This window comes from Tinamus guttatus, unplaced genomic scaffold (genome assembly GCF_059628265.1).
Source record: "Tinamus guttatus ecotype Peru unplaced genomic scaffold, ASM5962826v1 Tinamus_guttatus_pri_ptg000376l, whole genome shotgun sequence".
Lineage (NCBI taxonomy): Eukaryota > Metazoa > Chordata > Aves > Tinamiformes > Tinamidae > Tinamus > Tinamus guttatus.
Window position 1 is genome coordinate 707,113 of NW_028288910.1, and position 11,231 is coordinate 718,343.

At 45.8% G+C, this 11,231-nt stretch overlaps 1 protein-coding gene across 1 annotated transcript in view; it reads right to left on the reverse strand.

Moving 5' to 3' along the window:
• The window catches only part of IQCJ (IQ motif containing J), a gene marked incomplete at its 3' end in the record, with an annotated part of 88,919 nt that extends 77,898 nt beyond the window's left edge, over nt 1–11,021 (reverse strand). The window contains exon 1 of the mRNA XM_088530440.1: nt 10,852–11,021. Within this exon, the coding sequence (XP_088386566.1) occupies nt 10,852–10,860 (9 nt within the window). The remainder of the gene's footprint in view (nt 1–10,851) is intronic.
• Nucleotides 11,022–11,231: the final 210 nt, after the last annotated feature.

Below are 11,231 nucleotides of genomic sequence, written 5' to 3' on the forward strand. Positions count from 1 at the left end.
GGCAATAAAGGCCTGAAGTATTTTACCCTTGCAATAGGTAATTGCAATACCCCAGACAATTCCATGGAGGATGGCTGCAGAATGTCTCCCCATCAAAAAGGGAAAAAAATATTTTATTTTATTTTATTTTATTTTATTTTATTTTATTTTATTTTATTTTATTTTATTTTTCTCATTACCACAGCTCCCCAGTGCATACCCTGAGATTGCTGACTGGTCCCCAAACACTTGTGTTTCCACTGACACCACCTTCCCCTCCTGCTCTTTGTCAGGTCCCGGTAGCAAAAAAGCCTCCAAACCACCACAGAGCCTCCCACATTTGTTCCAGCACTACCAAATTACAGAAGAACAGCTTTACCACTGGACTGTAGCAGGCAAACCATTTCTGCAGAACAAGCTGCTTTTGCTCCATCAAACCTTCTCCCTTTCCAGCGACACTCACTTTGCCCCAGCAGATTTCCATAGGCAGAACTTCTTCCAGATGGCAGACTCAGTGCAGACGGTAATTTGAATAATTTAAAGCTGCTCGCTAGCATAAATTACAGTACAGCACAGCACACACACACAGGTGGTTCCTTCAGCTCCTGCCTTGCTGCTGTTGAAGCCCCCAAGGTTCTCGGGTGACCTCCAAGAAGGGCACCTGGCTTTGGGGTTCAGCTCTTGCTCACGGCAGCGGCACATGATGGGAAGGAGATTCCTTCATGGCCAAAATTCCCACCTGGATGTGCCCCACGCAGCCAAGTTTTTCCATGAAACTGAATAGCAGCAAACTGGCTGGATGGCTGCTTTGGGGCAGGGTCAAGGGGTGCTCCTGGTGACACCCCGGGGTTTTCTTGCAAGGAAAAGCACCGAGTAGGCTGTGTTGCAAGCAGCCTGGAGTAAACACACTGCCAGTAACCAAGGTCTTCCTTACACGAGTCTGTATTTGATTCCTGACCATTTAAAGAAAACAGCTTTAGCATTTTTAGCCATTTTTACTAACTTCAAAGGAGGTTTAATGTACCTCCCCACAAATATTCTGTCATTGAAGTCTATTACGCAAAATGATTCTCATTTATACCAAGTTTTGAACAGTGCATTCGTCATATAACTTGGAAAACCATCTAAGATTGCTCAAAATAAATACTACGGAAAATCGTAGGAAGCTACTGGGATCATGAGGAGGAGATTAGACTCCCATCCCAGATGAGGCTTGAAGGGGGGCCTACACCAAGACCAGGGTATTTATTTGGGCTTGTGCACTGTTCCTGGATGTGCATGAGGCACAAATAGGAGAATGTGCTTGTGTTCAGCAAGTGCGGATACCTGGAAAGCCAGGAGCCTCTCCATGGCTCCCCACATCCCCTGGGCCACTCCATACAAGCTGAAGAGTTCAGAACCAGAATAAATAAAAATTCAGCTACGATTCACTGAACAGTAACGAGGACTGACTCCAAGAAAGCCCGGGCTCACTTGCCAAGAAATTGTGGACAAAACCAGCACCATTATTCCCATTGAGCCTAAAACAAGGAAAAAGGAAGCGCTAAACATGTACCAGTGTTTGCAGTAACAGCAACCTGAGCTGCACAAAATATAAGTGATATTAAACCTGCACAGAGCAAAGCTGCTGTGTTCTCACGTTGGTCTGCTTTCCTTAGACCAGGGGTAGGACAGAATAGGAGCTGTTTTCCAATAACTGATGCTGGTCTGTTCAAAATAAAACACAAATATTCTGTTTTCTACTGATTTTACAGGGAATGTGTTATATGTTATATGTTGGTCCTTACAAAATGTCTTTTTAGATATGGATACATAAGATGTTCTCATCAGCTCTCCAAGCTGATAGGGAAACTACCAGAGTGAGGGTGTAAACCTGGAGAACACTTGGATAGACCCGTGTTTCATGCTTCAGATGCAACTTCCATAGCTCAGGACCTACAGCCATAAACTGGTTGTCCAGAAGAGAGAAGACCACAACAAGGTCCCCAACTACCCACGCAAATATTGGCACTGAGACAAGCTCAGAGGGCAACATCCCACTGCAACGTCACCGTCCATTACCTAGGACACTGCTCATCACCTGCCTGCGAGCCCGTGTCTCACCTACACGCTTCAAAAACCTGCAGTAACTGAACCTGGGCTCTGCCAGCTCCAGCCTCCTGCTCCCTGCATCTCTGCTTCATCCCCGGACTGGTCCACGCTCCGCTTCTCCCACCGGGATCAGGGCAATCTCCTCCTCATTATCCAAAGTGACACATTGGTGGGGAATGGGTGTCTGCACGGCCGGTTGGGATGAAATCACTCCAAACAGAAGCTCGCAGCCAAGAATGAAGTCACTCAACCTTCTAAAGAGCTTCAGTTTATAGAGAGCATAAGTTTCTGTCCTGAAATACACTCAGTAGCACCCGAAACATGCAACCACTCAAAACAGAAATGTGCTGGCAAACACGAAACGCAAATGTGTTCATCTTCCAAAGAGCCCCACTACGCACAGAACATAAGTCTGAGGCCCAAAATAATACCCAGCACCACCGAAAACACACATGCTTTCCCACATCTCGCCTTGCTTCCATCAGTTTAGCAGCGCAGTGAAGCCATTTCCATAGCTAGCATATGCACTGCAGGAAGCCTAGCCAAGGTTTAACATTCTTTTGTTAATTTGGCAGAGGGGAAAGACACAATAGAAGAGAGCCCTACAATTTGCAGCCATCTGCAATACCGAAAACAGTAATAAACTTGAAAAGTGCTGTTGTTATACATGTTATTGCTCCTAGCAAGCCAATACCTTCAAATATTTATGCCTTTTTACATCTAAATTAATGCCTCTTAATTTTTGTAGCAAGAAAGTGTTTTCAGGCTTCTCCTCCCATTATATGACCATTAATCTTGTCCACTAGTTCAAGCTCCTGTAGCACAATGCAATTTACTCTGTCAGAGATCACTGGATAAGTCATATTCAGTTATAAATGTAAGGCATTAAACTACTTAACGCTCTTATTTTTAGGTTTATGACATGCTCCACCAGTGCTTGGTGTCTTAAGTCACTTCATCTTCACACAAAGAAGAACATCTCCCCAGCCCCATGAGACGCAGTGACCGCCAGACTCATCGCTTTGCTTCTAAACAAGCGTGGAGTTCCTCAAAGGACGCTAAAATCCGTATTTTAAATTAAAGTTTGTGCAAGAACAGTCGCAGACGTCTCAGAGACAGGTCTAGATGTAATTGCTTCCCCCACTTGAATATGTTCGCTGTCCTAATGATGAATCTACCATCTCCCTTCTGCCACGGGAAAATTACAGCAGCTTCTCAGCGTGCTGGCGCTGCAGGTCACATCCATCATCCCCAGGCCTCTGTTTTACTTTTAATTACAACACTTCACTCAGGGATGTAGCTCCACATCATAAACCTAAGGAGAAAGTAGCATTTAATTTGTAGAACAGCCATTAAATCCTCTGCTTCAATGACATTAATTTGTTGCTCTTCCTCGCGCTAAGGAAAAAGCGACGTTACGTCGCTTTCAGGATTTAGGAGTTTGTGAAAAGCTGCTTGCCCAAAGCCACCATTGCTTTAAAATTAGGTGCCTTTTCCTTGGTGTCCATGTGCTCGCCGTGACACAGCCTGTTAACTGAAACCTCCACAGAGAAATGGTCCCAAATAGCTGGCAGTGATGTTATGATGTTACGGCTGTGCTTCTTTAAAGAGGTAATTTAAGAGCAGTCATTGTGCCTGTGACAACCGCTTCAATCTGAACATTTCCATTCCATTTTTCCCAGGTTGGTTTTTTATTTGATTTTATTTTCTAGGTGGATCCTACTTTTGTGAGAGAAATGAGGAGTTTAGCACAGCTTTAATGAACTGCACACCCAAGAATGGATCTGGGCTGCACTCACACAAACGTGTAGGTCCTTTGGCCATCTGCTGAGCCTAAAATCCACCATTTCCTGCCAAAATTTGCACCAGTTCCTTGGCGAATGGACATTTTCCGTACTTTGGGATCAATAACATCCACACAAGCATCCTCATGGTCTACCAGATAAAAACACATAAGTGGCCGCTGGTTTTATAAGTGGTCTCCTACATTTCCTATAGAAAACAGGCAAAATGTGGGCAAGTAGCTTGGCATATTTGGAGAGGGAAAAAGAGAAGGTAGGTTATTAAATGCTGCCCTAGCAAATACCTGACTTTTACAAAAAAAGGAAACCTCCACTATCTAGGTTCCTAGCAGAACAGAAAAGTCACAGCCTCAAGGATCCTTTATCATTGATTTAAGATAGAGCATTAAAAAAGAATTATAGCGGTGCCCGAAAGGCAAGACAAGGTCTTGAAGACAGCGTTTGCCCTGACCAGTGGGTCTCATTCAAGGCAAGAGGATTAAAACCTACAGAAAAAAATTCTGGGATGAAGTCACTGATCTCTTCCAAGCAAAAATCCAACCAACCAAAAACCAAACACAGAAACAGTTTTCTCTTTAAAAAAACTGTAAAAAGAGTGGCACTAGTGGTCCTAAGAAAATTCCAAGAAGTGGGAAAGCACATTTAACCGGAGCAGGGCCTAGCGTAGCCCCAAAGCCAACAGAAGATCCAAGAGCATGCCAAACTAATGTCCAGACAAGGTGACTCCCAAGAGGGTTATTTTTAACTACATGTATGGTTTATATCTTAAAGTCACTTAGGGCGCTTCAAAAGCAACATTGGACTCAGTCTGTGAAAAGGGTAAGACTGGGTTTTGCATTTGTGAGACCAGCCGAGCCCTGTCTAACACTTTCTACTGCTTCTTCAGGGTTTGAGAATGGGTAGGACATGCCAGACTGGCCCAGAGTTGACATATGTCTCTTAGAAAATGAGAGGATGACTTAGCTGTTGTTTGACTTATGGCATGATTTTAGATTTACTACAAAAATTAAGACAAGATATACTCAACTTTTTGTTCATGACAGAGGTATCTTTTTTGGTGTTATATTAAACATTATAGAAGGAAGTTTTAAAAGGTCTTCGCATTTGCCTTAGTCTGTTCCTACTAAGGTTAATAGGAAATTCAGCATTACTTTAGATGGGAGCAAGACCAAGAATTAGCGTTTCTGTTGCACATTTGGGTTTGGGGTGGTGAGAAGAGGGTGCTTTTTCACGTAATGTGGTGGCTCTTACAGGTCCGCTCATTAACTACAGACAGATGAACGGGATTCTCTGGCAGCAAATTCGCACACCAGATCTAGGGGTGAAGCACTTAAATGCTGAAAAATATATGCCTAAAATGTAGTCAGTTTCTAGCATAGTCAAGACTGTCATTGTCACAGAGTGCAGTACAGAATCCCCTGGAATAGCTGGAGAAGCCCCAGCTCCAGAGAGTGAGTCTTAAACAAAAGCTTGCTTAAGAAAACAGTCATTTGCTTGGTTATCAGCATGCAAAATCCTTGCGTTTTGATGACTTCAGGTATGATGCACATGGTGCCTGGTAAATCCACACGGCCTCAGGTTGTAACATTTGTGATTGGCTTATGAAACCTGAGAGTAATTTGCAACAGATTTCATTGAAATCTGAACAGATCTCATTGAAAATCCCCAAGTCACACCCCAAATGTCAAGAAACGGAACTTAAAAGCAATGACTTTAAATAGCAATAAATATGGATGCTCCATTTGCCTTTGGGATTTTTGAGCCTTTGGACTTCGCCTTTGCAAGCTATTCTGTGCAAACAGAGAAAGCCAGAACTACACTTTCGTTAAAAATGCAAAAGCCAAGAAGATTCCTGAGAAATGTGGAGTCTGTGTGTGGGAAAATGCCTACCAAGCTCTTTTTAATACTGATGCATCAACAATATCTACCTGACCCCTGCAAGCAATTCTGAGGAAAAAGCTCTTATATCTGCAAAGTCTGATTTGAGCCAGTTTTCCTCTTCATAGCTTGTGCTTTCAGTAAAAAAAAAAGGGTTCTTTTTGGTGGCATAAAGCTATTTGAAAGCTTGCTTTGGGGATTCGCACCAGAGACTCAGATAAAACCTACTGGTTTGAGAAGTGCTGAGCTCTCTTTTTTTAGCACAACATTTGGAAACTGGTCAGTTTACGCTGATTAAGAGGAGTTTTATTGTATTAATAAAAGATGTTTAATCAGCGAGCAGCACAGGTAAGAAAGAAATTAATGGCACCTGGCTTTAAAATAATCCAAAAGTACCTAGAAACTTCTTTATTTTTTGGAGCTGTAACTCCTTCCTAGAGACGCCAGTCAAACCTCCCCCCACCAGATACACCAAGGAGATCATGGCCTTGGTGTCCCTTGCTGCTGTACAGCCCTGGCCACCCTGCTACCTTCCACCCCCTCCAGCTTGTCCTCAAAAGGGTTTTTCTTGTTTTTTCCAGAGAGCCAGAGATTTCCAGGACAGAAGAGCAGAGGGAACCTGCCCTATCTGCCGCTCTGGAGCACTGGAAGGGCCTACAGGGAAGCACTCGAGCTGCTGGGTTTGCTGTTCTTGTGCACAACCGCAGGCCACGGTGACTGCAGCCCGTTGGCTTTGGCCTTCCCAACCCGGCATTCCTTGGATAACGCCAGCTCGGCTACCTTGGGCGCTGCAGAAACGGCTCTAAGGGTAGTTGCCAAAACGCCCTCCGAGGTGTTAACTTGCCCTCATCTGATTTATGCTTATCGAGACCAGGCAAGATGCAGCTCATCAATGTGACAGAGTTGGGGTAATACGGGTGGGTGCTGAGCAGAGCTTGTGGGCACGGGGGAAGCGCAACGAGGGCATCATCCTCCTCCCTTCTGGTCACTCTCAGCGTGATCAGAAACACATCAAATGTCACTTTTGGATGTATTCTAAGACTGTGCATAAAACAAAGATATTTCTCTCCTCCTAGCTCACCAAAGTAGTAGAGAATGGCTTACAAACCAAAAGTCTGTAAGAGTTCTTTACAGATTCATCCACTCTTGCTTAGGGGCTGCTCAAAATAACTTTCATCTACTCTAACTATGAGCTTCTGCCCTCTTGCTGTCCTGACCGGTGGCAATCACAGAGGTGGCTGCACTGAGACACACACAGTCCTTTGCCACTTGGCTTCTAGCAAATCAAAGCCGATTGCCAGCCCTTGGGTCTACGTATCCAGCAGAAAAGCTGGAGCTTCGAAGGGCAAGAACTGATGTTTTATGGGCAGCACGCATCCAAAGGGTATCCACAGACTGTTCACATCTGACACCAAGCTTTACAATGCTAGATGTTATTGCATCTTACTGTGAAGGGGTTTGCAGAAAGTGTTAGCTCATCTGCAGCTGAGCTGGTGGCATCTACCTGCAGCAACTGCTCCTCAGTGCACCAGCCCTTCCCAAACTGCTCCTAGTACAGGAAATAAAAACATTTTAATCTGAAACTACAGAGGGAACAAAACCACCTGTGTAGACTTCCCAGCCATTTCTCTGCTATGGAAGAAGGCAAATTTGTGGCTAGAGTTTGTATCTCCTATTGCATCAGCTGAAACAGCTGGAAAAACTAGACAAGTTTCCGGGCTTGCTTGGGTCCAAGACAGCAAGCAGCAGATTACAAAGCTAGATATGAGATGAGATCAGGAAAAAATTGCTCATGCTTAGGATATATGTTACATATCTGCCTATCAAAGGGGGCTGCGGAAGCCCTGCGTGGATGACAGAGTCTGCTGGCTCTGCCAGCGCCGGCTGCCCAGCCGGGAAGGGGCATTTTGGCAGGGACATTCCGCAAAACCCTTTAGGGATGGGCATGGAGCTGATATTATGGACGGGAACGGCGCTGCCGAGCGTTTTACAAGGAGTTGCTGGTAACCCCGCGCAGCGTTGTCACCCCGTGGTGCGGAGATGGCTTGGAAATGCTTCCATCCAAAAGCCTTAGCATGTAAGTAGCTTAGCCACTCGCAGCTACGTCGGTTAAGGTTGGGCAGGGCGGATTGATTACCCCAATCTCCACACGCAGCTTGCTTGCCCGGACACAATAGTCCCTGCAAGAATTGCTGGGCACTTTTACTCCATTCTTCCGATTTTCAGGCTCATTTCTTGCCAGGATGGTTGGACAGCATCGCTGGTGTTGAACTGTACCCTAGCTCCACTTTGCATTTAATAGTGCTGTTAAACACCCTCATTTCTAGGTATTTTAAACATTCGTAATTTAATAGGCCTACTTCATTGGATTCTGAAAATAACCTGGAGATTTTAGGACAAATATCTTCTTGACACAGAATAGAGGGTGAGAAATATTGCGATTTAGTAGAGATTTAAGAAACGGGTTTGGGTGTCTGGTCCATTCTACAACGCATTCGCCTGTGCCCGTCTCTCCTTGCTGCGTTGCTTGGGTGTTTTAGCCACAAGGTGCATTTGGCTCCCCATGGAGATTATTTGTATATTATAAAAACAGACCATACAGCAGGGAAGATTTCCCCCTACTCAACCCAACTGCACCTTTACCACCCTACCCACGGCATCTCCTCACGCTGCAGTGAAGAGCTGCCCTCCTTCCCTTGATCCGCAGTTTTAAGATGAGATACAATCAGTACTCTTACCTAGTAGCTATTTTCCCAGATACATATTTTTCTCAAAAGAGTGTTATGTACTCTCAAAGGACATGACCTTTCTACATGGAAATGTCTCCGTATCTGGATTCTGCTGAATTCAATGAGGATAAAGGTTTCACACAGCTCCTGCCCAAACTCCTAAAGAGCTCCTAGGCAAAATCGCTCTTTTCTGAGGGGTTTTAACATCGCATTTAGCGTTGTGGTGGGTGTTTCAGCACACTGTATTTACACATCAAACCTCTTGTTCGGGAGCGTATTTAAACTCAGCTTACACCATATCGTTGAGCTCCCTGTGCTCTCGACACCTTCGCAAATGCAGAAGCCTTTTCACCACCATCAACAAGAGCAATTCGGACCTCGCTGCTGGGTCAAGGGCAAGTTCAACGGGGATCCGGGGCCGCCCCCTCTGGCTCATGGTACGGCACAACGTCTCGTAAGAACACCTGAAGACTGAATTGCCCAAACCCTTGCGAATTTCTGTCTTTTCTGACATATAGAGTGTTAAATATCGTCTTCACAAAGACATTCACCTACACTCACAAGTCTGACAGCTACAGGCATTTTCTGTCTTCACCTTCAGAGAGCACACCAGCAAGCAAAGTCTTCTATTACTGCCTTTTCTTTAGCATCCAGGGAAACTGCTGCCAGTACAGAAAATACCCTTGAAATTCACCTCATTTCTGTATTTCAAATCTACACAAACTTTTAAAGAGAAAATATATGAACTAACTGGTAACCACTGGGCATATAAGTAGGCTCATTGTTTTTATTCAGATTATATCAGTTGACAAATTGTTAGCATAAGAACTTGCAGGACCCTTAAATTACCTAAAAAGGCAGTTTTAAGAGGCCAGAGCTTTAAAGTAAGCCAAGGTCAGATATAACATCTGTACTTCATAATAGATGGTGCAAGTAGGTGAGAAAAAATGTTTGACACAACGTAGGTGGCTCTGCAGCCCTGGGTTGGGAGTGTCAAGTAAATTCCAGCAGCTCACTGTTAAAACGAACTCTTTACATACACATATTTGTTTATAAGACTACCTACACAGCCTACCTTGCCTATCGAACATCTGGCAAAACTCGAATCAGGCAATAAAAGGAATCAAAATATACTCAGCTCTAGCTAAATCAGATACTGCTAATGCATTCCTTTTTTTTTTCCCCTGTGCAATTTAGCAAATTAGTTTACATTGTCTGACAAGTTGTCCTGGAAAACATAAAAGCTCCGATTAATTTTAGCTTTGTAGAAATTATTACTCAATATTTGCTTTTTTTTTCCACCCACCCACACTACAGTTAAGACCCATATCTTCCCTGTCATGTCAGATATATCAATACCAACACGTTAAACCTCCCCCTTCCCTCCCGCTGGTTTAAAGGCAGCTAGACGTTGCCTGGGTAGTGGATATAGTCCCACCTGCTGTGTCAAAACCCTAAAATGAAAAGCCCGAGCTACCATTTACAATTAGCTTTAACGCCAATTTGTTACCCCAGAAATACTCTAGTCTGCCATATCTCTTCAGAGTTAATAGCACCTAGCTGTATATATTTCCCCGTGGGGTTTATACACGCTCATTTCAACATATTGCACTCTGATTGATAGCTTTTTAATAGAGCCTACAACATTTAGCTGTTCAGTTAGCAAGTCGGAGCAAATTGGAAAGCCTCATGGCTTATTTCTAAACTCTGTGGAAATCCTGCGCAGCTTTGCACCAGTTGTAAATATAACCCATGCTGGAAAAAGCTACCCTTGGGGGGAGAAGTATTAATAAGGGAAAAAGAGAATTCCAACAGCTTATGTGGACGCTTGTGCATTGAGGAGCACCCAGCTGAGGGTGCCGGGAGCTTTGGGTGGATCTGCTGCTGCTGGGTCCGTGCTGGGACCGGGGCACCCGCTGCATCCCCACGCTTATTCACCCTAAGGGCACCCAAACCCCACGTTTCCCCCCAAATAATTGCCGAGCCAAAAGAAAAGGGCAGCTCAACCCGCAGCGGTTCTGCACAGCAGCACGAGCGCCGCTCCCCCGAGCCCCTCGAACCCTGCGCGCTTCCTCAAACGCGGCTCTCAATTCTGAGCCCACACCCTGCCAGCCAAAAACAACCCCGGTTTCCCCCATAAACTTGCAGCTCTGTGCACCTCGGAGGCAGCATTTGCTAAACGTGCAAGCTTCCTTGCCCAAAGGAGGGGGGGAAATCAAAAGTGCAGCTGGGTTGAGGCTGCCTTTAGGAAATCTGCCCATCTCAACCACGAGCGGCATCCGCGTCGCGGGGCCCCCCGGCCTTGCGAGCCCCCCGCACCGAGCTATAGGGCAGGGAGGTATTGAGGGAATTCCATACGTTCCATACGTTACCAGGCGCATGGCGAGGGCTGCGAGGAGCGGAGCGGGGGCCGCCGCGGGCCGGGCCGCCGGCGGCAGCGCAGGCGAGAGCGGAGCTGCAGCCCTTCGAGGCGCGCTGGCTCTATCGGCATCAGAAAACCTCCGAGAAAGGGGAAAATAAATGAAAAAAAAAAAAAAAGAAAGAAAGAGCCAGCGAGCAGCCCACAGGCAGCGAGACGAGAGAGTCCTGGCAAGTGTCCAGCGCAGGGCTGGATAGCCGGGAAGGAGGGAATCGCGGCGCGCGGATGGCTCTGGCTGCGGCTCCGGCGGTGACGCTCGGAAGGGCAGAGCCGCCCGCTCCCGTGGGCGCCGTGGGGCTGCACACGCGTGCACGGCGCTCCCGAGGCGCCGGC